Source organism: Giraffa tippelskirchi, chromosome 9 (assembly GCF_054371585.1).
Source record: "Giraffa tippelskirchi isolate mGirTip1 chromosome 9, T2T-mGirTip1v1.2.pri, whole genome shotgun sequence".
In the NCBI taxonomy this organism is placed as follows: Eukaryota; Metazoa; Chordata; class Mammalia; order Artiodactyla; family Giraffidae; genus Giraffa; species Giraffa tippelskirchi.
Genome location: NC_137283.1, coordinates 49571384 through 49599243, shown reverse-complemented (window position 1 = coordinate 49599243; position 27860 = coordinate 49571384). Strand labels below are relative to the sequence as shown.

Below are 27860 nucleotides of genomic sequence, written 5' to 3'. Positions count from 1 at the left end.
CGTGCTTGGTCGCCCAGTCGTGTCCGGCACTTTGTGACCCCATGGACTGCAGCCTGCCAGTAAAATCCTGTCAGCCACTCAAGCCCAGCTTGAATCCCTGTTCCTCTCTAAAACCTTACCTTCCTATTTTGCCATTGATAACACCTACCTGGCACTTGTGTGGCCTCCGTTTCAGTGTTGTATTCTTGTCTGAGTAATCTTAATGCCATCCTCCTTAGTACCTCTTTATAACTCCCACTTAACCTGTAGGACAGCCCAGTTGCTACTTCCTTGGGACCTTCCTTGACTTCTTGAGTCTCATTCATTTCCACATGACCAGCGCTTGGAACAAAAACACTTAAGAGCTCCCAGAGAAATGAAGGAATAAATATTAACAGCCTGAGCAGTTCCTAAGCCCTTCAACACAAGCACACCTTTCTCAGACTTTCACCAAATGTACACATTCAAAACATTTACTGTTCTCAAAGATGTGTGCTCATAACAGCTCTATTCCTAACTCCTAGCCCAACCCCATTCTTCCACACTCCCCCTCAAAAGAGCCTGGGGTATTTGAGAAGTGGGTCTGGCTGGACAGCGAGGTCACAAAAACCAAAAGTCTGAATGCTGCTGCCTGCCCTAGATTCACACTGCACGGGTGAATATCTATCTGGGCGAACTCCAGCAAGCGCTGCTGTGTACCCCAGGGCATGTCAGGGAACGGGTACACAGCTACTTGCGTGGTGGGGCTGGTGAGTTTGCCTACGCAACTCAGTTCGCTGCACTTAGACCACCGCAGTGGCCTACCGAGTCCTAACAGTCGGTACCAGAGCGCCAGGCAGGGTCCGGCCCAAGAAGGGCGGGAAGCAACAGCAGTCAGCGGGCACTCAGTGGAGCACCGCGGCGCGCTCTGACGATGTCATTCCTCTGAGCCCTCAAACTGGCAGGTGATTGGCTCGTTGATTCGGGGGCGTGTCCCAGCGCCTGAGGCGAGCCGCGGCGCGCGAGCGGTTGGTCCATCCCTCCTTCCTCGCGAGTGTAGGCCGGGGTCAGTGTCTTTAGAGATCAGCTGGCAGCAGGCATGGCTGGAATCTCCGCGTCAGGCAGCAGGAGGCGGAGCGGGCCCCCGGCACCTAGTCCTGGCCCTCCGCCCAACACCGGGCACCCTCCGAGCAAGCGGGCCCGAGGCATCCCCGCCGCCCCGGACCCCGAAGACCCATTCGGCCTGCATGGGGATTTCACCGCCGACGACCTGGAGGAGCTTGACACGCTTGCGTCCCAGGCCCTGAGCCAGTGCCCGACCACGGCTCGGGACGTGTCGAGTGAGTTCGCCTTTTCCCCTTGACAGTGGTGCAGACTTCCCTAGACCCCTTAGATGGCTGTGCCTTCGGAACCCCGCGGCGACCTTTCCGATGTGTTGCACCCACAATGGCCCTTCATAGGAACAGTTTGATTTAAGCAGCGGTTGTGTCCCAAGAGGTCCTTTGATTTGAGGGGAGAAATGTATCAGGAATGTCAAACAGCCGATTTGGAATATAGAAAGCTAGGTTAACATTTTACTTGGGTTGCTGTACTTTGGACCACTGAGTTCTTAGTTCTCAGCTGAGATCCTTGCAACACAACTACCACAGCCATAAGAACCATCATTACCTACACATGGGGACCAATTCTTATGACGTATTTGGGAGGTTTTAGATCTAATGAAGACCACCTTTACCTTTGGACCACCTGAACACAAGAGGGATCTGGCAGAGGCAAGAGATAAGATAGGCTTATTCTCTTTATACAACCAATAAATTGTACTAGGTGCCCAAACTTTAGAAGCTGCAGACACTTAGCAACAAACAAAAGCCCCCACTTTCTTGGAGCTTACACTCATTCTAGTGACATCTTACAGGGCTCCCTGGAAGAGAAAGGTTTTGAGGGTACCTTGAATCTCTACTTGGATGTCTTATAGGCACGTGAAATTCCACACAGTCATTTCCTGGAAATCCAGTCATCTGCCAGCATCTCCAGCATGGTACTTGGCAAAGCAGACATTCAGAAAAGACGCACTGATGAACACATGTTCTGCATGGCAGAGACTAGCACCACTCTCCATCACGTAGCACAAGCCAACATCCCCCTTGCCCCTTTCCAAATCCTGTACCTTTACCTTTTTTCTTCCATCTCAAGAATCCATCCTCTCTGCATCATCTCTGCCATCTCCCTGATCTGTGTTACCATCACCCCTCCCCTGGACAAAAGTCCGCTAAACTGTGTCCACATTTCCAGTTATGACTCCTACAAGTCAGACTTCACACCACAGCCAGAGTGATCATTTTAAAACTAAAATCTCTGTCACAGATGCACAATGAACATCCCTACTGAAAGCATTTAATGACTTCACACTTATTCTAGTATAAAGATTAAAATCATTAATATGGCCTGGAAGACCCATCATGGCCTGACGCTTTCCCTCTAGGGCTTCTAGCCACACTGACCTTCCTTCATTTCCTTGAATTCTCCCTGCTTCCCTACAATACAGAAACTGCACATCGCTGTGTCTTTCTTTTTTTTCTTTTTTTTTGGCTGCACTGCATGTGGGATTTTAGTTCCCAAGGATCAAACCCACATTCCCTGCAGTGCAAATGTGAAGTTTTAACCACTGGACCACCAGAGAAGTACATATTGCTGTTTCTTAAACACTGAGTGTTCTTTCCATCCATTCCCCATCGCCACTCCTCTGGTTAATTCCTGCTTGTTCTTCAGCTCTCCGTTCAGTTATCACTTATCTGGGGAAGGCTTCCAGTCATCCATGTGGATGCAATGCCCTGTTACAGGCATTCCTCTATTTGTTCTTCTCTGCAGCTCCTATACGGAGAAGGCAATGGCACCCCACTCCAGTACTCTTGCCTGGAAAATCTCATGGACGGAGGAGCGTGGTAGGCTGCAGTCCATGGGGTCGCTAAGAGTCGGACACTACTGAGTGACTTCACTTTCACTTTCATTTTCGTGCATTGGAGAAGGAAATGGCAACCCACTCCAGTGTTCTTGCCTGGAGAATCCCAGGGACGAGGGAGCCTGGTGGGCTGCCATCTATGGGGTCGCACAGAGTCAGACATGACTGAAGCGACTTAGCAGCAGCAGTAGCAGCAGCTCCTATAACAGTTGTAATTTTACGTTTATTCTTATATTTTTGATTGCCATGTAAGCTCCATGAGTGTAAGGACTGTATCCATTTTGCTCACCACTGTAGCTTTCTTTAGAGGCTAAATTGTGCGTGGCATATTGTAGATGCTGAGTAAATATTGTTGAATAATGGATCACTGAGATTCGAACAGTGAGGTTCCCACAGCACCTTTCAGCCTTTAGCTGAGACCCTTAAAACTGTGTGCAGGGGCAAAAAAACAAGAAACTGAGTGCGGAATGGGGAGAGGGTGGCAGAATTTGTTATTTCATAAGGATTGAATCATGTTCTTATGTTGGAAAATATCTATTCTACTTGCTAGATCTTTCTCTAATTTGCATTCAAAAGTAATTGTTTTCAGCACTGGCTGGTGAAAGTGGGAAAATACTGAGTCCTAAAAAGTATATGGGAACTGGTTTTTGTTTGGTTGTTGTTTTTTACAGATGTTCATAAGGTCACCAGATTAGATGGGATGTCAAAATATCCTGCAGGGAAAAACAGAGAAAGTGTTCCAGTTAAAGATAATTTTGAATTAGAGGTACTTCAGGCACAATACAAAGAACTTAAAGAAAAGGTAAGGGATTTAACTTGTGGTTTTTGTAGTTAATTCATTCACTTATGCATGTGTTAAAAAGCATTATACAATAAAATATAGAAAAGTTTTAAGACAAGAGTCCAGATTCATCCCCATGAATTGGGAGAAAGCTGGGGAAAGAAAGCCAGAAACTTTTGGTTGCAACTAAATCCTGAGATTCCTAACAGCCAAGGCAAGAAAAGAAACACTTTGTAAACCCTATACAAAAAGAGATACAAACTTTCTGTTATAGTACTGAGATAAATTTTTAGCATGTGTCTTATAGAAGAAACACAACATCATAATGGTTGCTATTTTCATTAACAGTTTTGCAAAAAAGCAGACATCTTTCATATGACTATCTATAGGTCCCTAGGACCTTTGGAATGTGCATGCAGAAGTGATAAGTATGTACTTAAGCTATTTGCTGAAAACCTGCTGTCCCAGGAATGGACCTAGCAGGTCATGGTCTGGTTGGCACGGATGTATTCTGAGCACTTATTGATCCTTTGGACATGTTTTAAATGTGTTTCTTCATCTCCACAGCTACATGTTGAAATAAGTGCATATATGATTTTCCCTTACAAACTTTTCACAAGATCAATTTGGAATTTCCAGATGAAGGCAATGGAAGAAGAAGTGCTCATTAAAAATGGAGAAATTAAAATTTTGCGGGACTCACTGCATCAGACAGAATCCATTCTAGAGGAACAGAGAAGATCTCATTTCCTTCTTGAGCAAGAGAAAACTCAAGCACTCAGTGAAAAAGAAAAGGAATTCTCCAAAAAGGTGACCCAGAGATATGTTTTGCTCATATGGACATCAGCTTTGCCTGCTTACTGAGTTTCTTTAGAAGCAGTGCCTAAAGTTGCTTATAAATCTCCCAGGAAGATTTCAGCAGTTGTTTGTTGAAAATACTTTTGCTACCAACTAATTACATGTACTTTTCTTTGAGGCTCTGTGGTTTGGAAAAGGACGTAGATGAAATTCTGCTTTGCTGTGGTTGCCTAAGTCACTGGCTAACACTTTGCAGAAACAGGCTTAAATTATGCTTTTGGGGGGGGGAGGATGCAGATCAGAAACTCAACTGACCTAGCTTAGGCCAAACAAACAAAAAAAGGTATTGCCTTCTGTAACTAAGTCTGGGGAAAACAGATGTACTGTGGTCTCAAATGACTCAAGATTAGCCAGGACTCATCTTTATTCTCTGTACTGTTGATAAGTTCCATCCTTATGGCTGAAGATGTTTTCTCCAGGAACCCCAGGGCTCATATTTCACAGCTCCAGAACAGACTAAAGACTTAGGGGTCCTCATCTCAAGTTTTAGAATTCTGGAGAAGGCTCTAATTGATCTAACCTGAGTCAGGTGCCTGCCCTGGAACTAGTCACTGGAACCAAAGAGATAATAGCTCCCATTCAAATCATATATTCAGAGGCAGGAAAATGATGTTTCTTAGGGGAGGGAGACACTGTTGTGGGAAGAAAAACTGGGTGCCAGGTATATATTACTTTTCTTCACTTCCCAAATAAGGACATGGGTTTTACTCTGCCATTACTTCATTCAGCAAACTTGGCAATCTTTGAAGAAACGCTGACCTGTGCCTAACACTAACAACAGTAGTTGCTTTTCCATATGCATAGTGAAGACCAAGGGATGTACCAACAAGCCAGAGATTGAAGCCAGGCTTTATCACATTCAAGCGGTGACCTCAGGGCGATCAGTCATGCTCTATGACTCATTTCCTTTATCTGTTCCCGAAAATAACCAGAAGGGTTGTTGTGAGACTTAAATGGTCCCGCACTTGTGTCTGGTGCTATGCCTGGAATGGACTATGCTTAGGGAATGGCAGCAGTTACTGTTGGCCAGAGCATGTCTCCCCACACTGCTCAGGGTTTTGGTAAAACTATTCCAGATTCTCAGCCCAGACCTTCAGGAAGACCTGGACTGTGCACCACTATGTTCCCTGGTGGCTCAGGGGTAAAGAACACACCTGCAATGCAGGAGCCGTGAGTTTGATCCCTGGGTCTGGAAGATCCCCTGGAGGAGGAAATGGCAACCCATTCCAGTATTCTTGCCTGGGAAATCCCATGGACAGAGGAGCCTGGGGGGCTCCAGTCCATGGGGTCGCAAAGAGTCAGACATGACTAAGTAACTAAACAACAACAGCATGTTCACTACAAGGTCTACCTGCTACTGTGAGATATTGCACCTTGTCAAGCTTTGTGCTGGGATTTTACATTTACCATTCTTACTTAATCGCCCCAGTCATGAAGACGGGTATTTATCTTACACATAAGCTGAAGTTCAGAGAGGCTGAGTAAATGGGGTTTGAATGCTCACAAACTACCTAGCAATAAGCAGGTCAAAATATCTTTCTAGAATACCATGCCATCTTTCAGTAAGAAAGCTAAAACTTGTTATTTTAGGACATTTATGTCACAGCAGACTGTTATACTAGTTCTATTGTTTGTTTTTCTTTTACTAGCTTGAGATTTTTGAAGCCCAGAACTATTTTTTATTGTTGTTGGTGGGATCCTTGTTCCCAGACCAGGGATCAAACCTGGACCGCTTGCATTGGAAACATGGAATCTTAACCACTGGGCTGCCAGGGAAGTCCCCCAGAGCTGTTTCTGCATATATGATGAGACCTCTATATTTCTTTTGCCTTCCAGCTCCAGTCCTTGCAGTCTGAACTCCAGTTTAAAGATGCAGAGATGAATGAATTAAGAACGAAGCTTCAGAGCAGTGAACGAGCTAATAAACTAGCTGTACCCACCGTATCCCATGTCAGGTAATGATGGCGCTAGAGGGAGAAATCAGTTTTGTTACCATTTCGTAAAAAGTCTGAATGACAGTATCAGGCTAGTTGTGAACGAAGGTCATTTAGACTCTGCCACTGGGGCACAGATCCTCTTTTCTGGAGGCCTCAAAGATGGTTCAGATGAGGCTGGAATGGTTTGGGGGATCATAGCATAAAGACCCCACACTCTCTGAAAGTACCTTCTTCCTGTAGGACTTTATAAACACAACTCCTCAGGATGAGAAAAGGCTGGAAAGATGACCTCTAGAGTTTGAGTTGACCAGTCTTCATTTTTATGTAATTTGTTTCAAATAAGTGATTTTGTCCCAACTGTATGTCAGTCCCAATTGCTTAGAACATTTTGTCTCATTTGCTGCCCAGCGGCCCCCACCTTTGCTGCAGACGTAATCCGTTTGTTAATGGTCTGTCCTGTGAGAAGTCTGTCAGTATCAGCCTTGAAACTTGAACAGTGTGGGTCAGGTCGTCTTTTTCTGGTATTCAGCATTCTGCTGCCTTTGCTTATAATGGGCAGGGAATGAAACTGAACTCTTCAGGCCTTGCATAGTCCAGGTAAGACAGAGGACAGCAGAAGGAATCCATCCTTACCTCTTCATGCTCTACTCACAGGACAGCCTCAGCATTGTCTGATCTAATCAGAGGGTTAAGACTGCTTCTCTAACATAAAAACCCTGGCACCAAGGAACTGGCTGTTTCCTAGTTGCAAGAAACAACACACCTCTTAGTAGATGCTCTTTCTACCGAAAATCTTTTAATTCAGTCCCTGGCTATTAAAAAAAGAGGTTGTTGTAAACTAGTGGTTGCCAGTGGGGAGAGGGGAAGGGAGAGGGATAATATAAGGGTAGGGGAGTAAGAGGCACAAACTATTAGGTATAAAATAAGCTACAAGTATATACTGCAAAACAAAGGGAATGTAGCCAATATTTTATAATAACTACAAATGAAGTATAACCTTTAAAAATTATGAATCACTATATCATATGCTTATAACTTAGATAATATTATATAGAACTATATTTCAATTTAAAAAAAGAGGTTGCTGCAAGTCAAAACTATAATGAGGTATCACCTAACACCAGTCAGAATAGCCATCATCCAAAAATCTACAAACAATAAATGCTGGAGAGGGTGTGGAGAAAAGGGAACCCTCTCGCACTGTTGGTGGGAATGTAAACTGATACAGCCACTATGGAGAACAGTATGGAGAGTCCTTAAAAAACTGGAAATAAAACCACCATATGACCCAGCGATCCCATTGCTAGGCATATACCCTGAGAAAACCATAATTGAAACAGACACATGTACCCTAGTGTTCGTTGCAGCACTGTTTACAATAGCCAAGACATGGAAGTAACCTAGATGTCCATCCACAGATGAATGGATAAAGAAGTTGTGGTCCATATATACAATGGAATATTACTCAGCCATAAAAAGGAATGAATTTGAGTCAGTTCTAGTGAGGTGGGTGAACTAGAGCCTGTTATACAGAGTGAAGTAATTCAGGGAAAAACAAGTATCGTGTGTATGTGTGTGTGTGTGTGTGTGTGTGTGTATATATAGATACATGGAATTTTGAAAAATAGTACTGATGAACCTATTTGCAGGGCAACAATAGAGACGTAGACATGGAGAACAGATTTGTGGACACAACAAGGGCAGGAGAGTGTGGGACAAATTGAGAGAGTAGCACTGAGACATATACATTACCAGTGCTTTATAACACAGGGAGCTCAACCTGGTACTCTGTGACAGCCTAGAAGGGTGGGATGGGGTGGGCGGTGGGAGGCAGGTTCAAGAGGGAGGAGACGTATGCATCCTTATGGCTGATTTGCATTGTTGTATGGCAGAAAGCAATACAACATTGTAAAGCAATTATCCTCCAATTAAAAATAAATTTTTTTAAAAAGGTTGCAAGTTGAAAATATGTTTTGGTGGAATTGGAAGTAGTACTTGAATTTGGCCCAATACTTTCGAAGGTGGGAACAAATGAAAGATTTTTTCCTACCATTTGGATGAAAATGCCTTGAATTTGAGACTGCTGTCCTGACAAAGACTAACAGATACGTAGTAGATGAATCTTTTGGTCAAATCACCTAGACATGAAAAGTTTAAAGCCTGTTAGAAGTTTTATAACCAGGTATTTTACATGAGGTTAGCAGAATCATTACTCTGCTTTCATAGTTAACTTTTTCCAGTCCTAGGAAAAGCCCTTCTGTGGTGATAAAGCAAGAAGCATGTTCTCCGCAATTTGGAAAACCATCTTTCCCTACAAAGGAGTCTTTTAGTGCTAGCAAGTCCCTTCCCCAGCCCTGCCAGACAGAGCCAGCATACAAGTCCCCGATGGCCAGAGAGGGTAAGTCCGTCTCTCTATCGTCTACAACTCAATATCAGACCACTTGACCTTGAGCCTTGAAACAATTGAGTGTTTATTTTCTCCCCCTGTCTGTGGGTCCACAGTTCTGACAGCATAGTGGGGATGGTTTGTCTCTAAGGGCGCTGGAATCACTGAAGGCTTGTCAGGGGCTGGAGGATCTATTTCAAGGTGGTGCGCTCACATGTCTAGCAGTGGAATTCCTTTTCACATGTGGGCCTCTCCCCAGGGCTACTTGGCTGACCTCTTCACCCCGTAGATAGCTTCCTAAAGAGCTGGCAAACCCAGAGAGCTTGGTGGAAGTGGAATCTATGCTTTCTGTGTCTGAACCTTAAAGTCACATAGCATCAGTTCTGCCACTCAGCATAAGTTCTGTTCATTAGAATTGAGTCCCTGAGTCTGGGCCGTGTTCAAGGGGAAGGAAACTAGGTGGCACCCTTTGAGTGCAAGTGTGTCAAAGAACTTGCAGGCATGTTTTAAAACCTCCCCAGTCAGCATCCATCAACAGGCCAGAAACAACTAGGATGCAGGAACATGGTCTCCTTTCGTAGCCAGGCTGAGTCCAGACTGAGGCAATGCTACTGCTTTCTAGAGAGAAGCAATCTAGCATTAGGAGGTTTTCACTGTGAGACTGTGCTGTGCCGGTATATTCTATGATTCAGATACACTGCCTCTGATCTACCGCCATCAGCTCTTTCAAATCATTAGCGTCACGGCACCCCTGAGAACTACAGCTACTCACATTTTTGGAGCAAGTTCAGAAGCGGTTATAGTTGGGAAGATTTCCCTGGAGAAGGAAATGGCAACCTGCTCCAGTATCCTTACCTGGAAAATTCCATGGACAGAGGAGCCTGGTGCAGGCTACAGTCCATGGGGTCGCAAAGAGTCAGACATGACTGAGCAACTAAGCACACACACATACACTGAACACACACACACACACTGACCACACACACACACTGAACACACACACACTGACCACACACACTGACCACACACACACACACTGAACACACACACACACTGACCACACACACTGAACACACACACACACTGAACACACACACACACTGAACACACACACTGAACACACACACACACTGAACACACACACACACTGAACACACACACACACACCCTGAACCTCTGTGTGTCAGTTTTCCCATATATAGAACAAAACCACTGATAACACTTCCTAGGAGGGCTGGTGTGAAGAACAAGAGAGTTGACAGGTGTAAAGCTCTTAGAACAGTGTCTGGCATGTAATAAGAATCACATAAATGTTAAGGTTACAGCTTTTATGTTATTGCCTGACTTTGGAGTGGGGCACACAATTTAATTTTCTTTTCCTTAGGCAAGTTCCTATTTTATATGAGGAAGGCAAAGTTGCGAAGGTGCTTTGGCTCTTGTTTTGATCCAGAGTTGAAAAAAATAGAACAATGTATGTTTGAAACTCCTCACGTTGAAAGAGTTTCTGATACACGTGTGCTTTCATGTTCTAATTTTGATTAACATTGTATCTAGTTGCAGAGAATAAGACCCACAGTCTGGGAGGTGCCCCCATAAAGCAAGAAGAGCCCCAGAAAAGTCTTATTGACAGCTGGATGCAGAGATCAAACAATCAAGGTACCAGAACGTGTGCTTCTGCTGGTTGCCTGCCCGGGTCTGATTGTGCTCTGTGATGCTGCATTGGAATTGCCTAACTGTCCTGGGCTGTGAGAACCAGGCAGTGCTTTAGAGGGTCAGTGGGAATAGGAGTCTGTGACTGAAGTATGTAACTATAAAATGGGAGAGGCCAAGAGCAAGTATGCCCCCGAGCCTTCAGTACCCACAAGTGCCTCAGGGGACCTCAGTGGCTGTTGAGAGTAGAGCTGGCATCATAGAAAAGCACTCTCATGTCACCTTGTCTTTCTGTAGGCTCCATTTTGATAAACCTTCTCCTGAAGCAGCCTTTGATCCCTGGGTCCCCCCTGGGTCTGTGCCACCTCCTGAGCAGTTGTCCTGAGGCTCCTGCTGGCACCCAGTTCCAGCTACCGGGGCTTGGCAGGTAAGCACAAAACCCCTAAAAAGCTTGTCTGGAAGGAGTTTTTGGGAAGCAAGTCCCCATCTGGTCCTGACCAGCCTCAGACATCTGCTCTGTGCAGGGAGATGAGAGAATTTGCTGGCAGGTTATCTGGGTTCCTGGACCATATCTGCCTCTCACACTTGTGTCTTTTCTTTTGTGTTTCTTGCTAGTACCTTGACTGGGATTTCAAGCCTGAGGACCACAGGGCCTCGCGATGGGCCATTTCCCCTCTCAGCCCTGAGAGAAGCACAGCACATGGCACTCACTGGACTGAACCTGGTGGCCAGGAATGAAGAAGGCTCCAGCGACAGAGGCCCAGCAGAGGGAGGCCAAAGAGCCTTCCCGCTCCGCCAGCTCCCTGGGGCTGTGCACCTCCTCCCCCTGGTACAGTTCTTCATCGGCTTACACTGCCAGGCCCTGCAGGATTTGGCAGCAGCCAAGAGAAGCGGAGCGCCTGTGGACGCACCGACGCACCCCTCCCGTGTGAGCCCTGGGGGAGAGGCAAGCCCCGAGGACTCCCTTTGTAACCTGGAAGGCTTCTCGGTGGTGGCACTTAGCGTTCTCCAGCACCTGGTGTGCCACAGCGGAGCAGTCGTCTGCCTGTTACTATCAGGAGCGGGCGCTGAGTCTGCTGCGGGGGAAGGAGACCAGAGCCAGGTTCACGGACATAGTCATGGGGATGCAACCTCAGCCCCAGAGGGGCTTGCCAAGGACCAAGGCCAGCATCCACTCTTGAAGATGCTCCTTCACCTTCTGGCTTCCTCTTCTGCAGCAACAGGTCATCTTCAAGCCAGTGTCCTCAGCCAGTGCCTTAAGGTTTTGGTGAAATTAGCTGAAAATGCTTCCTTTGATTTCCTGCCCAGGTATCCTGCAGCATGGGAGTCATGATTCCTTGTGGGTCTTACCTGACCTCTTGAGATCTGTCCTGTGGCCCCTGAGGTTGCTCCCATCTTGACACGTTCATACTGCTCGGCTCTAAGCCTTGGTTTAGGTTCTTAGCTCAGGGAGTTCTGAAGTCATGGGAAATGGGGCCAGGTGTTAGAAGAACCAAGGAAGTGGTTTATTTGGCTTAGTTTTGTGTCTGGTCAGTAGGTAAGCAAAACACACATGTTAAGAAGGCTGCTAGTCACTATGGAAGAGCGTCCTGACCCCAAGACAAAGACCGAACCCAGAGGCCTTTGGACCTGGGACATGCGTCAGGTGAAGACCGCACGCCACAGGCATGTTGAAGTTGAGTTTGCTGGGGTGGAAGCAGAGGGTGTGCAGGTACAAGCTGACTGCTGGGAATCTGCCCATCTTCAAGGTGCCCACCACTGGCGTGAGCCACAGGTTCCTTGTTCCTCTTCAAGTTTGTTGCGAAACACCACTGTTATAAATTCCTAGCTTGGGATTGCAGACCGTGAACACTGGGAAGGTAAACCTCACCCAGCCAGTCCTCTAGGTAGTCCTAGAATCTCATCTCCCCCCTCAGCACTCCACCCAGAGGCCAGTTCCTGTGTTGGAATGACTCCACTGGCTGCACAGATCTTAAGTCTTTTCGTCTCTGAGCTCAGAATACCTGTTTACTAAACACATTTCTGGATCCTGGTTGCCATATGAATATATTCCCGCTTGTCTGGTCCATCCTAAAGGTGGTTCTCAGAGCTTGACACAGTATACTGCAGAGTGGTGTGGACAGCAAGGTAGGCTCAGCACCATTGCCCAGGTCACGATGGCTGGTTGCTTGGGTTTTTTTTTTTCTCTTGAGTCTTCTCTTTCCTTTTTTTCTTTTAAAATTCCATAGTGCTTTACAATTTTCAGAAGTTTCACACACATGATTTCATATAATCCCATAACAACACTTCTTTAATCTTCTACCCCTATTTTGCCCCTCCTTCCTTCTCTCTTCCCAAAGGTAACTACTAGTTTGTTCTGTCTATGAGTCTTCATCTTTTTTAAATTCACTAGTTTCCTGTATTGGTTAGATTCCACATATACATGCTATCATACAGTTTTTGCCTTTCTCTGTCTTATTTCACTTACCATAATGCCCTCCAAGGCCATCCATGTTGTTGCAGATGGCAAAATTTTGTTCCTTTTATGGCTGAGTAGTATTCCATTGAAGATTGAAGGCAAAAGGAGAAGGGGGTGGCATTGGATGAGATGGTTATTAGATAGCATCACTGACTCAATGGACATGAATTTGAGCAAACTCCAGGAGATAGTGAAGGACAGAGAAGCCTGGCATGCTGCAGTCCACGGGGTCCCAAAGAGTCTGACATGACTTAGCTACCGAACGACAACAGTATTCCATTGTGTGTGTGTGTGTGCTCCACAACTTCTTTATCCACTCATCTGTTGATGCACACTTAGGCTGATTCAATTCCTTGGCGATTGTAGATAATGCTTCTATGAACATCAGGCTGCATGTTTCTTTCCAAATAGTGTTTTGGTTTTTTTTTCTTCCCAGATATAACCCAGAAGTAGAATTGCTAGATCATATGGTACTCCCATTTTAGTTTTTTGAGAAACTCCCATACTGTTTTCCCACAGTGGCTGCACTAATTTACATTCCCACCAATAGCATTGGAGGATTCCCTTTTCTTCATATCCTTGCCAACATTTGTTATTGGTGTTCTTGATGGTGGTAGCCATTCAACCAGTTTGAGGTGATATCTCATTGTGGTTTTGATTTGCGTTTCCCTGGTGATGAGTGATAACTGAGCATCTTTTCATGTGTCTGTTGGCCATCTGGCTATCCTCTTTGGAAAAATGTCTATTCATTTCTGCTCATTTTTTGACTGGGTTGTTTGTTTGCTGTTGAGTTGTATGAGCTGTTTATATATGCTAAATATATGACCCCCTTATCAGTCATATCACTTATAGTTATCTTCTCTCACAATAATGGATTCTCTTTTCATTCTGTCCACCATTTCCTTTGTTGTGCAAAAGCTTTTAAGTTAAATTAGGCAGGTCCCATTGGCTTTGTTTTTTTTTTTTTGCTTTTGTTTACTTTGCTATAAGAGATGGGTCTAAAAATCAGTTGCTGCAATTTATGTCAAAGAGTGTTCTGCCTGTTTAAATTTTTTTTCTTCTAGTTCTGTGAAAAATGCCATTGGTAATTTGATAATGATTGCACTGAATCTGTAGATTGCCTTGGGTAGTATAGTCACTTGGACAATATGATTCTTCCAATCCAAGAACAGGGCCTATCATCTCATCTGTTTGTGTCATTTCAGTTTCTTTCATCAGCATCTTACAGTTATTGGAGTATGGGCCTTTTTGCCTGCTTCTGTAGGCTTATTCTTAGGTGTTTTATTCTTTTTGATGCAATGGTAAGTGGGATTGTTTCCTTAATTTCTCCAATAGCTCATTGTTAGTGTATAGAAATCCAACAGACTTCTGTGTATTAACTTTGTATCCTGCAACTTTACCAAATTCATTGATGGGTTCTAGTCATTTTCTGGTGGCATCTTAGATTTTCTATGTACAGTATTTCATCTGCAAACAGTGAAATTTTTTTTCTTCCTTGCCAGTTTGGATTCCTTTTTATTTCTTTTTCTTCTCTGATTGCTGTGGTTAGGACTTCCAAAACTATGCTGAATAAAAATGGTGTGAGCGGGCATCCTTATCTAGTTCCTGATCTTAGAGAAAATGCTTTCAGCTTTTCACCAATGCGTATAATGTCAGCTGTGGGTTTTTCATATGTGGCCTTTATTATTAATATGTTGACCTAAGTTTCCTCTATGCCTACTTTCTGAAGTTTTTATCAAAAATGGATGCTGAACTCTAGCAAAAGTTCTGCATCTGTTAAGATGATCGTGTGGTTTATAGTCACTTTGTTAATGCTGCTTGTCGCATTGATCTACGGATAACTGAAAAATCTTTGCATCTTGGTTTCTTATTTTTTAAATGAATGAATTCCAGGAAGCACATTTTTACCAGTTATCTTGGTAGATAGATCATCATTCTATTCCTGTTGACCTTATCTATAATATGAAAAAACAGCCGTTTCATGGGTGCTTACTGCAGGCCAGACAAGTGCCTTCTGTTCACAAGCCCAGGTGGCGCCCTCAGAGCCTTGCGTCCTCCCGCCCAGCACAGAGCCTGGCTCACTGTGAGCACTCAGTGTTTGCCAAGTGAATAAACTCCGTGTTGAGTTAGGGAATCTTGTCTGAAATGCCAGAGGGAGTGTATTAGATGGTTTCAAGCCAGTTAGGCTGCTGAGTGACTGTCTGATGCCACTTCCCACGCAGTACTTCCCTTTCGAATTCCTTCATGCTTACAAGCTGAACCCCATTACCACACAGCTTCCTGTTCACCTTGGAGTAAAAGCAAAAGCCAGGGACAGGTGCTGTGCTGTGCTTAGTTGCTCAGTCTGACTCTGCGACCCCATGGGCTGTAGCCTGCCAGGCTCCTCTGTTCATGGGGATTCTCCAGGCAAGAATACTGGAGTGGATTGCCGTGCCCACTCCCAACCCAGGGATCAAACCACACTGCAGGTAGATTCTTTACCATCTGAGCCACCAGGGAAGCCTAAGACAGGTGGTACCAAGGCTCTAAAGCAGTATGTTATACAGCACGAGTGGCCAGGCAGGCCATGGTCTCTTATGAAGGGTACCACTGCCCACCTAGGCTTGAGAGCACATCATCCCCTGAGTTTTATCTTTCTACCCCATCTGGTGTAGCAGTTAGGTCGTCCAGGGTTGCTCCCCATGTACTGGCATGGCAGGGGCTTTTTTTTTTTCCTGGCAGATGCTTTTGAACAAAAAGGACTCATCCCCAACTCAAGCAGAGTAGCACGACTGTTATTTATTGTGCATTTGGGGGGCTCTGGAGAAAAACAACAGTTAAAATAAGTAGGCTCTGATGCTATCAAAAAATAATTTGGAAATAACTGTGTTGTATGTATAGACAGACTTTTTTGTTTTAGTTACAGTGGGCCACTTCTAGCCTAATAATGAAATTAGATTACTTGTTAGTGGATACTTGGAAATTCCAGTTTCCCACCAATTTGCATACTCCCTGGTGACTAGAAACATTCAGCTTGTCTATGGTACAGGATTTGCTCTCAAATGAGTTTGCCCCAAATAGACCTTGCCCCCTAATGGTACACAGGGAATATTTTTAACCTCCTTGTATGAAAGGGGACACACCCATAGAACTCCCCCGCCACCTAGGAGGTTGTGCGGGTTGAGCAAACAGCAGTGCTTATCTTGGAACTTGGTTCCCTGGTAATGAATGGGCCAGCTCTTTGCCCCTGAGATTAGGGGGAAGAGTGTCTGAGCCTCTCACCATGCACACCTCGAGTGGGTACCTTCGCATACTTGGCTGCAGCGGAGCTAGTGTTTCCTGACAAGCGGAGAAAATGAAGTCTTCCTTGCTTGGCAAGTGATGTCATGAGATCTGACCAGAGTCTGGCCAGTCCTTTGGTGGTGGGTTCAGGACTCTCCTCTCACACTCAGCTCAAGACCCAGCTCCGTATTTGAGAGCAGAGGCAAGAAGGAGCTGGGAGCAGTGTGGAGGCCGGCTTCCCAGGTCCAGGGAGGCATCTCGTATTTTTGAGGCAGCACTGGGCCAGGCAAGGGCCTGTCCTCTTTCAGCCACGGCAGCCCCGCAGTGAAGGGTAACCCACTTGTTTGCAGGCTAGCATTTGAACCCAGGTCTGTCTGAATCCAGTCTCCTCTTCCCTGGCCTCTTCAATTTCCTGTTACCGACCGTGAAAAAGGAGGGTGAGTTACGGAGTTGGGTTGGAGGCATCACGTCTCTCTGGGCCCCTGTGTTTCAGGTTCCAGTGCGTGTTCAGGGCGCTGCCGCAATGCCTACGCCCAGAGACGCCCCTGCCCAGCGTGCTGCTGACGACTGAGCTCCTGTCCGTCCTGGTGGACCATGAGAAGCTCGCACCTCAGCTCTGCTCCCACTCAGGTAAAGCAGGCCAGGGGGCGGAGGGCACGCTCCTGGACAGCTCCGGCTGGTTGGAGGGGAGGGAGGTGGCAGGGATGGGCCAGGCACCTCCTGAGGGCTCCCACAACTTGTACCTCAGGCAGTGGGTGGGAGGACAGAGCCTGAGTGTGAGCTGGGGCCTCCCTTCCAGAAGGCTGCCTCCTGCTGCCGCTGTACATGTACATCACGTCAAGACCTGACAGAGCCGCCTCCGAGACACAGTGGCTGCAGCTGGAGCAAGAGGTAAAAAAAGCACCAGAGCCCCTTTGTGGACAGCTAGCCACCCCACCCCACGCCGCCGCACCTGAGGGGCACTTTTCCTCCTTCCTCAGGGGACAAAAGGGGCTTTCATTCATGTCAGTGATGCGTTTAGAGACTAACCAGGAAGACTCATTTTGGGGGGCCCCCTACTATACAGATATAACACACGTGGACCCAGGGTATCCTGGGACTTGGCAGGGTGGCCTGGTAGCTGGAGGTGGGCCTGGAGGCAGGGGGTCATTGGTGAGACACAGGTCTTGGTCCTGAGTGTCTCCTGGGAAGGCCCAGGATACCATCACCTCTTGGATCCCATCAGTGCAGACAGTTCAGTCCAGTCACTCAGTCGTGTCCGACTCTGCGACCCCATGGTCTGCAGCACGCCAGGCTTCCCTGTCTATCACCAATTCTGGGAGATTGCTCAAACTCCTGTCCATCAAGTCGGTGATGCCATCCAACCATCTCATCCTCTGTCGTCCCCTTCTCCTGCCTCCCATCTTTCCCAGCATCAGGGTCTTTTCTAAGGAGTCATCTCTTCGAATCAGGTGACCAAAGTATTGGAGTTTCAGCTTCGGCATCAGTCCTTCCAATGAATATTCAGGACTGATTTCCTTTAGGATGGACTAGTTTGATCTTGCAGTCCAAGGGACTCTCCAGACAGGCAGTTGCTGAGGCAACTGGAGCTCTGCGAGAAGCCTGAGAAAGCCCTCACCGTGACCGGAACCAGGGCAGCATTCTGGTGCGGATGGAACCGAGTCTTTTCTCGTTCTAGGCCGTGTGGCTCCTGGCCAAGCTGGGTGTGCAGAGCCCCTCCTCCCCAGTCACTGGCTCCAGCTGCCAGTGCAACGTGGAGGTGAGTGCCAGGGGCAGAAGGGGGCCGGCGGCGGGCAGCCCTGCTGGTGGGTGACAGGGCTGTCTGAGAACATCCCACACTCCTTCACCAGGGCTGGACCCTGGTGCCATCGCTCAGAACCCCCCTCACCCCGGTGGCGGTGGGGGGAAGGGGCGGGGGCTAGGACCGAGGCTGCCCGCCGAGCCGGTGGTCCGGGTGCAGAGAGCACATGCTCTGACCTCCGCCCGCACCCTCCGCCAGGTGGTCAGAGCACTCACAGTGATGCTGCACAGACAGTGGCTGACGGTGCGGCGGGCAGGGGGGCCCTCGTGGACGGCGCTGCAGAGGCGGACGGTGCGGTGCCTGCGGGACACGGTGCTGCTGCTGCACGGCCTGTCCCAGAAGGACAAGCTCTTCACGGTGCACTGTGTGGAGGTCCTGCACCAGTACGACCAGGTCATGCCTGGGGTCAGCACGCTGATTCGAGGGCTTCCTGATGTGACCGACTGTGAAGGTGAGCCTGCAGGAGGGGCCCCCCCACCCTAGCCCCAACGTGGGGTCAGCCCTGAAGTCCCCGGGTGAGTCAGACCCCTTGTTAAGTCAGTGGCCCACCATCCACACAGCCTTTGCCGGCACCAGGTCACCCTTTCTTTCCTGCTCCAGCTCCTCTCTCAGTGTATCAGCCTGCCTTTGGCTCATATCTACTGAGTCAGCCTGGCAGAGCCACGGCTTTTCCAGAAACATCCCTGTCTGAATTGCCTTTGTATCACTTTGCTTGCAGTAGCTGAGGGAGCGGGGCTTGGGCATGGAAGGGACTGGTTAGTTCCTGTGGACCTGGGGGGTGGGCGGAGTGGTGGGGCCACCCCCAGTCCCGGCACCTTTGGGCCTTCACCACAGAACCTTCTTGTTTTTGGCTCAGAGGCAGCCCTGGAGGATCTCTGTGCCGTGGAGACCGACGTGGACGAGCCCGAGATGGACTGTGGCTGAGGCCTGTGAGCACCGAGCCACACGGTGGCGCCAGAGCCACTCCCTTCCTTCGCTCCTCCTCTGATTAAAAGCACTGACCGGCTGAGAACGCACCAGCCTGTTTCCTGAGTTTGCAGAGTGGGAGGGACGGAGCAGGAGGGGGCCCCGGGAAAGGCTGAGATGCGGGGTGAATCTGCCCCGGGGTAGGAGCCCTGCCCGCTTGTGGATTTGCCCTGAGTCATCTCTCTCTCCTGAGGCCACCGGAAGAAACCATTGTGCGCAGGGGTGGAGGCAGCCCTTGGCCCAGGCCTAAACCAGGGAGGCCTGGGAAAGTGGGGCCACGGACTGGGTGCGAAATGGCCACGGCAAGGGGGCTCCCGGCAGGCCGAGTCATGGAGCCAGCCTTCCTGCATAGCCTGGTTCTCCCACCGTGAGCATGTGAGGGCCCTGGTGCACCGTGCTAGCCAGCAGGCCCACAGCCAGAGATCTGAGGCCTTTGGGGCAGCCCTGCGGGTGCCTGGGGAGGGCCGGGTGCTGGTAGGAGGGACAGCCCAGGCCAGCTGACGAGCGGGGCGGGCCGTGCTCACACCAGCAGCCTTGGGCGGGCTCAGGCCAAGTTTCACTTCCCGCCACTACTGCTGCCGGCAGCAAGAACCAGCCAGAGTGTGCACCCTGAGTCATTGCTGCCTGCCGGCTCCTCGGTAAGTGAGAACCCCCAAGGGGATAAGGCCGAGTGGGAGGGCCATGGGTACCCCCACAAAACGAAGAGGCCACCAGGGGAGGAGCTGAGCCTTCCCCTGAACAGACAGCTGAGTGAGCAGGTCTCACTAAGGAAGCCACCCTACCTTCTGTCTTCCTGCCTGAAAGTGGGTGCTGGAGCTCAGCAACAGGACCTAACGGGGTGGGGAAGGCCAGAGAGGTGCTCCCACTCCACCTGCCTTACTGCCTATCAGTGGGCACTCACCCTCCCACCCCGACCCCCTGCTCCTCCCCAGGCTCAGCGGCAGACACCCACCATGGGCTCCCAAGCCCTGCGTCCCAGGCCTGTGCAGACCCTCATCTTCCTGGACTTGGAGGCCACCGGCCTGCCCTTTTCCCAGCCCAAGATCACGGAACTGTGCCTGCTGGCCGTCCACAGATGCGCCCTGGAGGGCCTTTCCGCCCCTCAGGGACCTCGGCCGACAGCGCCCCCACCACCCCGGGTGCTGGACAAGCTCTCCCTGTGCGTGGCTCCAGGGAAAGCATGCAGCCCTGCAGCCAGCGAGATCACAGGCCTGAGCACCGCCGTGCTGGCTGCACATGGGCGTTGGGCCTTTGACGCCGACCTGGTCCACCTGATCCGTGCCTTCCTACAGCGCCAGCCACAGCCCTGGTGCCTTGTGGCCCACAATGGCGACCGGTACGACTTCCCCCTGCTCCGGGCTGAGCTGGCGCTGCTGGGCCTGGCCAGTGCTCTGGACGACGCCTTCTGTGTGGACAGCATTGCTGCCCTGAAGGCCCTGGAGCCGGCTGGCAGCTCCTCGGAGCACGGCGCAAGGAAGAGCTACAGCCTGGGCAGCATCTACACACGCCTGTATGGGCAGGCCCCGCCAGACTCGCACACCGCCGAGGGGGATGTGCTCGCCCTGCTGAGCGTCTGTCAGTGGAGGCCGCGGGCCCTGCTGCAGTGGGTGGATGCTCACGCCAAGCCCTTCAGCTCCATCAAGCCAATGTACATAGTCACAACCTCTACTGGAACCGACCCAAGGCCATCTGCTGTCACAGCCACTGTGCCCCTGGCCAGAGCCAGTGACATCGGCCTCAACCTTCGTGGAGACAGGAACCCCAAGCCAGCCCCTTCCCCAGTGATGCGCCCTGGAGCCCCACCCGGGGAGGGGCTGCTGGCCCCCCTGGGCCTGCTGGCCTTCCTGACTTTGGTGGTAGCCACGCTGTATGGGCTGTCCCTGGCCATGCCCGGGCAGTAGGCCAGGAAGAGAAGTCTGACTAATAAAAAACCCCCACAGCACTGAGTGATCACTCACCACTACCCTCCGTGGTGGCCTTACAGCCTCCTGCCCATGCTCAGAGACCTGGGGCCAGGGGCAGAGAAAATGACAGTCTTTGCCCAGCACCCTTCCTACCAGGATGGTCAGACTTCTGAGTCCAAGAGAAGTAGGAGACCGTGAACTTCAAATACTGGATGGAAATGATAGCTAGCCTCACCCCCAATCTCAGCAGCCAGGGCTACAATGAAAGGAGGCAACAGCTCGAAATATCTGCATTTATTACAAACAAGGGTGCAGACCCGAGACTCCAAAACACATTAAGAGGTCCTGACCTACGACGTGGTAAGACATGAACAGAGGGGTGGGGAACACCAAGGTATGTGTCTAGGTCACAGGAGCCCCCTCAGGGTCCCCTCCACCTTTGGTCCAGACGATACCTTGGCCCAGGTGTCCCCGCTGCCAGGACATACCTAGGCCTGGGGTCCAGCAGCCGGGTAGTCTGTGAGGCTGGTGATGAGGAAGCAGGGACTGAGTCTCTCTCCTCTCTGCGGAAGTCTCCCTCTAGGACCCAACGGTTTCAGCCTCACAGCAACAATTACACACATTTTGAAACAGAAAACAGGTAAAATATTTAGCTAAAAGTAAAATGAAAACACTGTGGGGAAGACACCTGAGTGGACAGTGGTCAGAGGCCGCCCTGTCCACCTGTGACAGGGGCTAGGGGCAACCAGAACCGTGGGTAAGTGTGGCTCTCCAGGTGGTCCCAGGAAGGGTGCAAGAAGGGTCCAGAAAGGTAGTTTTCAGGGAGGGTGGGGCTCCGCCTGAGGCATTCAGATAATCAGGAGGCCACCCACCCTCCACCGGGCATGGCCCAGGCTGCCACAGGAAAGGTTGAGACCCACCTGCAGCCAGGTCCTGAGCCTCACCCACTTGCCCGCACTGTGGCTCTGGTGCGTCAAAGACAAGCCTGGGGACAAGCCCTGGCCTCGTGCCATGGCTAGCCATGCCACAGAAACCAGAAGATGGGTGCATCCTGCCCGCACAAAAGCTGTGCTGTCCTAGTACGACAAGCATCCGTGCTCGGGCCCCGGGTCTCGCTGGGGTGGCTGGAAAAGAACCGTTCTTTGGGATTCCGGGAAGCATAATCTCAAGTGAGGAGGAGAGCACAGCATGGTCCCGGCAACTCTTGACATGGACTGCTTCCCTCACCCCTCGTCGCCATCACCAGAAGCCTCATGTACAAACGGGACACACACATACCACGCCCGGGGAGAAGAGGCCCGCACCCGCACACCCATTCACACACACAGGACAGATCAGCTGGTAGCCAGAGATGCCAGGGCGCGCTCAGGGGACTGCCGTCGGGGGCTCCACGTAGGCCGGATTATAAGGAGGCTGGCTGGCAGGGTAAGGTAGGGCTGCACCTCCTGAAAATGGAAAAGACACCAGTTAGCTGTGGCCATGGCTGCAGGGGGTCAGGCACGGCGGGAGTCAGCAGGCGTACTCACCAGCCATTGTCTCATGGTAGGCAGGGGGGCCCATGGGCTGGGTTGGGTAGGGTGCTGTTGGCATCCCTGGCTGGGGGACCGTGGAGTGGTAGCCCTGGTACGTTGGTCCAGGGTAGCTGGGTGGTTGCAAGTAAGGGGTGTGCGTCACTGTGGTGGCCGTGGTGGTGGTCACAATCGCTGCAAAGAGAGCCCCAGTCATGACCGCCAGGCTGGCCACCCCTCTCTCCAGCTCAGGCCAGTCAGGGCCCTGGTAAACACACCACCACCACCCAGGGTCTGTACCTGCCCCCAAGGGGTCACCGTGGGGCAGAGGGGAGATGCTTACGACGTGGTCGGCGGCACATCTTGTACAAACAGCAGCAGGAGCAGGTGCAGCAGACGATGACGGTGACCAAAGCGATCACAAAGAGGGTCAGCCCAATGGCGATCACTGTGCCGAACCTGCCAGAAAGCCAGTCAGTGCTCCAGAGGCTGAGACTCCACGCTTCCACGGCCGGCGGCATGGGTTCAATCCCTAGTCGGGGAACGAAGATCCCACATGCCACACACGGCCAAGAAAAAAAACCGAAATAAAGCCAGTCAAGAAGTAGGGCCTCTCGCCCCTACCCAGGACCAGCAGCCCACACCACACCCACTCCCAGACGGCACCCCTCTTGCCGGAGGAGACTCTGGGCAACACAGATAAAGCCACTTCTGGGGTGTGGATCTTCAACCTGTTTCACCCTCAAGCGTTTCCTCAAGTATATGGGGTTGGCCTTGGCTGCCCCCGGGATCCCCCTCAGGAGCTTGGGAGAGAGCTCTTCAGGTGTCTTCCCCCCACACACGTCCTGTCCGCCTCCCCCGAGCCAGCAGCACATGCACACCCAGTGCCCCCCACCAGCCGGGCCTTGTGTGGCTTGAATCCAAAACTCAGACGTGGGCGAGACAGACCAACTCATGGCCTCTGGGAGCCCACAGACCATTACAGGAGGCAAGGGTTGAAGGGAAAATGACTCAGGAAGCACAGGTAATGAATCACAGGGAGAAGTTTCCAGGAGCGGGGAGGCCAGTGGGGCCAGGACGGCGGGGAGTGGCACGGCTGCGGCCCCCAGAGTGACAGTGAGCCTGCGGGGTGCCAAGCACCGTGCCAGGTGTCCTCACACACCCTCGCTCCAACCAGAGGGGCAGGCAGGTGGGTCAACCAAGAGCCAGGTGAGAGGAGGCCTCCCTGCCTACGCGGGCCCCTCAGCAAGGCCCAGGCCTGAGTGGAGAGTCTGCCACCTGAGAAAGCTGGCCCTGGGCGCAACGTTCACCAAAGCCGACTCTCTCTCGAGGGCAGCCACAGCCCCCCTGCTGCACCAACCAGCTGTTCCATTAAAACATGGAAGGGCCTTGGTGAGCTGTGAGCTGTAGGCTCCCCTGAGGCCTGGGGGAAGGTCCCCCCACTTCCCCGCCCTGGGTGGAGGGCCTTCCATCTCATAGGCCAGCTGACGTCACAGCTTTGGGATGGACTGAGGACAGACCCTTCACGCCCCAGACTCAAAATACCCAACTGCGTTCATAAAACAGGAGCCACTGGCCACTGTGAGGCCCAGACCAAGGCCCCAAGACAGGAACCGTGGGAGTCAGCAGGTGCCGCCTGCCTAAGCGGAGGAGCCTGTAACTGCCCTTCACCCACAAGCTCCTCCCAAGCCCTCTGCTGACAAAGGATGCAGACACAGACACAGACACACACACACATAGAGACACACACAGACACACACAGACACACACACAGACACACAAAGACACACACACACACACACGAGCGCAATCAATGACACATGACTGAAGGGCCACCACCACCAATCTCTAATCTCTCTCTCCCACTCTCTTCCTCTTTTGTCTCTGTCTCTGACGTACAGTACAGCACCCAAGCTCACCCCATGTTAGTCTCCGCCTTCACTCAGGGGCCTCCGGCACCCCGGGGGCTTCCCCATTCCATCCCGAGGCCACTCAGTTTCAATCTCCTCCCCTTTCCAGGAAAAGTGAAGCGAATCTCCTCGGCCCTCCCTGACGTCAGAAGCAGGAAGGACAGACGCAGAGCCTCTTAAAGACACAGTGGATGCCCGAGCTGTGCTCCAAACTGGGGCCAGGATGGGGGAGGGAAGAGCTCCCGGAGTTGCCTCCCCACCCCACTGTCCACGGTGTCCCCAACCACACTCCTGCTCCGCCTGGCTCAGCCTGCCAGCCCTGTTCCAGCCGTCCACTCAATGGGTACCTTCAGCCATCTGAGCCCACCAGCAGACCCAGGGCCCGCTGGCCGGTCCCTAAGCTCCCCTTCTCCCGCCAGTGCATGCTCCAGGCCTCAAATCTGCCAGAATCTGAACCTACCTACCCAAGTCCCCTCGGCCAGCCTGTCACATCTGATCTTGTCACTCCTGCTCAAGAGACTAGTATGGCTCCTGCAGCTCCTGGGATTATGCAGGAATTTGCTTTATAATGTCCTTGTAAACTCTGTGTAACGTGTGTGTATCTGTACTTCTCTCTTTATCTGTGTGTATGTATATATACATATACATATACATATACATATATATATAATGGACTTCCCTGGTGACTCAGATGGTAAAGAATCTGCCTGCAATGCAGGAGACTCGGCTTCGATCCTTGGGTCGGGAAGATCCCCTGGAGGAGGAAATGGCAACCCACTCTAGTATACTTGCCTAGAGAATTCCATGGACAGAGGAGCCTGGGGGGCTACAGTCCATGGGGTCCCAAAGAGTCGGACACAACTGAGCAACTAACACTAATAACTAATATATAAAATAGTGTAATAAGAGAGGGAAAAAATCTAGCATTTGTCTTATCAGAGAGTAACACAATAAAGCAAATGTTAATCTTTAATTAAAAGTCTAAATAAAGGGCTTTCCTGGTGGCTCAGTGGTAAAGAATCTGCCTGCCGAAGCAGGAGACACAGGTTGGATTCCTGATCTAGGAGAATCCCACATGCCACTGAGCAACTAAGCCCGTGCACCACAACTATTGAGCCTGTGCCCCAGAGCCCGTGCTCCACACAAGAGAAGCCACTGCAATGAGAAGGCCATGCACCGCAACTGGAGAGCAGCCCCTGCTTGCCTCAATTACAGAAAAGCCCAAGCAGCAACAAAGACCCAGCACAGCCAAAAATAAATAAAATTAATTTTTTTTTAAGTCTAAATAAAATAAAACTCCCTGTGTGGCTGGGGGGACTCCCACCCTCCCTCCTGTATGCTCCAGCCATGTCACCCTCCTTTCAGCTTTTTCTTTTTAGCTGTGCCATGTGGCATGTGGGATCTCAGTTCCCCAGTGAGGGACTGAAACCGTGCGCCCTGCAGTGGAAGCACAGTCTTGACCACCAGGCTGCCAGGAAGTCCTTCTGTTAGCTTTTGGAAGCACTGTGTGCTCTGTCCTCGCTCGGGCCTTCATACAGGCAGTTCCTCCTACAAAACCACCCCATCTGCTCTTCTCTTCCTCCCATCCCTATACAGTTCATTCTTGGTCACTTTTCAGATCTCAGATCAAAACATCACTGCCTCCAGGACACCACCCCTGACCATGCAGAAAAGGTCAGACTCCTTGATAAATGCTCTTAGAGAATCAATTGCCTGTCTACTTCAGTTTATCAACACACTCCTTTGTGTGCGCATTCAATTACCATGCATCTTGTCTCCAGTCTATGGATTCATGGAGGCACAGACTGCACCAGCCCTGGACCATCACTGTGTCTCCAATGCCTGGCCAAGACAGCGGGTTCTCAGGAAGTATCTGACCAGTGAATCAATTCACTCAGGGATCCCGCAGGCAGCACCGAGTGGGACAGCAAGGCCTGATGCCCTGAGGAACGGCAGTACCTGAGGGGTGGCCCCAACAGGCCACCATACGAACAGAATCACACCTCCAAAAGGCTGAGCCTACCCCCCAGGTCAGGATGCCAAAGGTCAAGTTCAGAAGGCAAGAGTCGGCCTAGGCAGGAAGGGACAGAAGGCCAGGGGAGCAAGAGCCCAGGCAAGGAGCTTGCAGCAGGGCTGAACGGGACGGTCCCTAGGAGGCCCAAGACCCCCATTGTCCCGGCAGTGAAAGGGCCGTCTCTGGAGCTGGACACCAGCATTCCCACCACCACACTGGCCAGGCAGCACGTGGCCATGACCCGGTGAGTATAAGAAGTACAGGAAGGGTGCAGCAAGGGCCATGAGCTAACACAGGCTGGCCATGCCCATGCCTCAGCTACCAGACCTCCCTGCCTTCCCGCTGCATTGTCATGGCAGAGTCAGCATGGAGGGTCAGCAGTGAACCAGCCTGGGGCCCGCAGTCAGAGCTTCCACCACTCCGGTGCTTCAAAACACACCATTCCTGCCGGATAATCCTGTGAGTGAAAGGAGCTGGGAAGGGACAATGACATCAGGACCAAAAAGGACCGTGACGGGGAACCAAGAAGGTTCTGCGGGCAGGGGACACACGGACCAGCCACCGAGCAGCAGCAGGGCAGTCACCCGCTATAGTGGCAGGAAGACCCACCGATAATATGGCCGCTCTGTGGGGAGCACGGAGAGAGTCTAGGTTCTGAAGGCAGAGGGAGTCCCAACTGCACTGCTGTGCTCTGACCCGCTGCCTTGTTCCTGGGGAACCCAGAGAGTCGCCCAGAGGAAGAGCCGGGGTGGGGGCAGTCCAAAAATGAAGGCGGGGCAGAGGTGGGGAGAGGGCAAAGTTGGCCCAGAACCCCTCAGCACACCGGGTCCTTCCGCTGTGGAGCATTCGCGGCAGCTTCCAAACAGGGCTGGACCCCACCAAGGACCCACCGCGCCAGTGGCCAATCAACGGTGCCCTTGGCTGAGGAGGCAGCACACAAATGCTCACCCAAGAGGGTGGCCTCTTGCAGCCCTGATGGGTGATCAAGGGGACACCCAAAGGAGACATGACCCCGTCCCTCCACCTCCCAGTACCTGCTCCTGGAGCCTCAACCCAATAAGGCAGGCGCTGGACGCCACGCTGGGGCTCCGCTCAGAAGCAGAGGAGAGACGAGGCAAGATGGGGAGAAGGCTCAGAGAGGGGAGAAGGGTCCACACTCCAAGTGGACAGGCAAGATGGCATGGTGGGGAGGATGCAGAGCTCGGGCACCTCGAGGAGGGGAGGGAGGGTGCCCCCAAGCTGCTCCCAGGAACCCACATCTCCTCTGCTCCTGGGAGACCTTGTTCTGAGATGTGGAATCCACGTTTCTCACACAGTGCCCAATGCTCACTCACCAACCAGGCCACCTTTCCTGCCTTTCTCTGAATCCTCTCTTTCAGCGCCTCCTACAGCCATTCCTCAAATGTCACTGACCCTCAACACACTCGATCCCACCCAAACTCGAGCCCTTCACACGAACCCCATTCGTCCTCTGTCCTGGATCCCCAACAGGGCAGAGAGCAGGGCACC

General features: G+C 50.9%; 3 protein-coding genes across 15 annotated transcripts in view; 2 read left to right on the top strand and 1 right to left on the bottom strand.

Moving 5' to 3' along the window:
* The first annotated feature begins 958 nt into the window (after positions 1-958).
* ATRIP (ATR interacting protein) lies at positions 959-19061 on the top strand. Of its 9 annotated transcripts, none has more exons than XM_081525714.1 (14): positions 959-1298; positions 3589-3719; positions 4338-4508; positions 6393-6511; positions 8734-8891; positions 10434-10535; positions 10827-10956; positions 11145-11457; positions 12067-12194; positions 16742-16878; positions 17051-17139; positions 17927-18007; positions 18248-18500; positions 18906-19061. In XM_081525714.1, exons 1-14 carry the CDS (start codon positions 1058-1060, stop codon positions 18971-18973), a joined length of 2121 nt encoding a protein of 706 aa, XP_081381840.1. In that variant the 5' UTR covers positions 959-1057; the 3' UTR covers positions 18974-19061. The 9 variants fall into 9 exon arrangements, with proteins under 9 accessions (XP_081381840.1, XP_081381839.1, XP_081381837.1 ...); XM_081525713.1 differs by having other exon boundaries at positions 17048-17139; XM_081525711.1 differs by lacking the exon at positions 12067-12194 and having other exon boundaries at positions 10440-10535; positions 11145-11837.
* An 18-nt stretch (positions 19062-19079) lies between these two features.
* On the top strand, positions 19080-20957 carry TREX1 (three prime repair exonuclease 1). The gene is made up of 2 exons (XM_081525746.1): positions 19080-19653; positions 19948-20957. Exon 2 carries the CDS (start codon positions 19969-19971, stop codon positions 20914-20916), a length of 948 nt encoding a protein of 315 aa, XP_081381872.1. The 5' UTR covers positions 19080-19653; positions 19948-19968; the 3' UTR covers positions 20917-20957.
* Positions 20958-21198: 241 nt separating this feature from the next.
* SHISA5 (shisa family member 5) overlaps positions 21199-27860 on the bottom strand; it is a 32395-nt gene continuing 25733 nt past the window's right edge. For all 5 annotated transcript variants that reach the window (XM_081525749.1, XM_081525750.1, XM_081525751.1 and 2 more), the window contains 3 exons: positions 22771-22886; positions 22446-22622; positions 21199-22364 (listed from right to left, as the gene is read on the bottom strand). In XM_081525749.1, the coding sequence (XP_081381875.1) occupies positions 22285-22364; positions 22446-22622; positions 22771-22886 (373 nt within the window). In that variant the 3' untranslated portion in view covers positions 21199-22284. The remainder of the gene's footprint in view (positions 22365-22445; positions 22623-22770; positions 22887-27860) is intronic.

Excerpts from the sequence above, each read along its gene's own strand:
- ATRIP (XM_081525705.1), top strand. The coding sequence starts at position 1,058 with ATGGCTGGAATCTCCGCGTCAGGCAGCAGGAGGCGGAGCGGGCCCCCG. Across the intron at positions 3,720-4,265 it reads ACAAAGAACTTAAAGAAAAG|CTACATGTTGAAATAAGTGC; the intron begins GTAAGGGATTTA and ends TCATCTCCACAG. Across the intron at positions 10,536-10,826 it reads GCAGAGATCAAACAATCAAG|GCTCCATTTTGATAAACCTT; the intron begins GTACCAGAACGT and ends GTCTTTCTGTAG.
- TREX1 (XM_081525746.1), top strand. The coding sequence starts at position 19,969 with ATGGGCTCCCAAGCCCTGCGTCCCAGGCCTGTGCAGACCCTCATCTTC.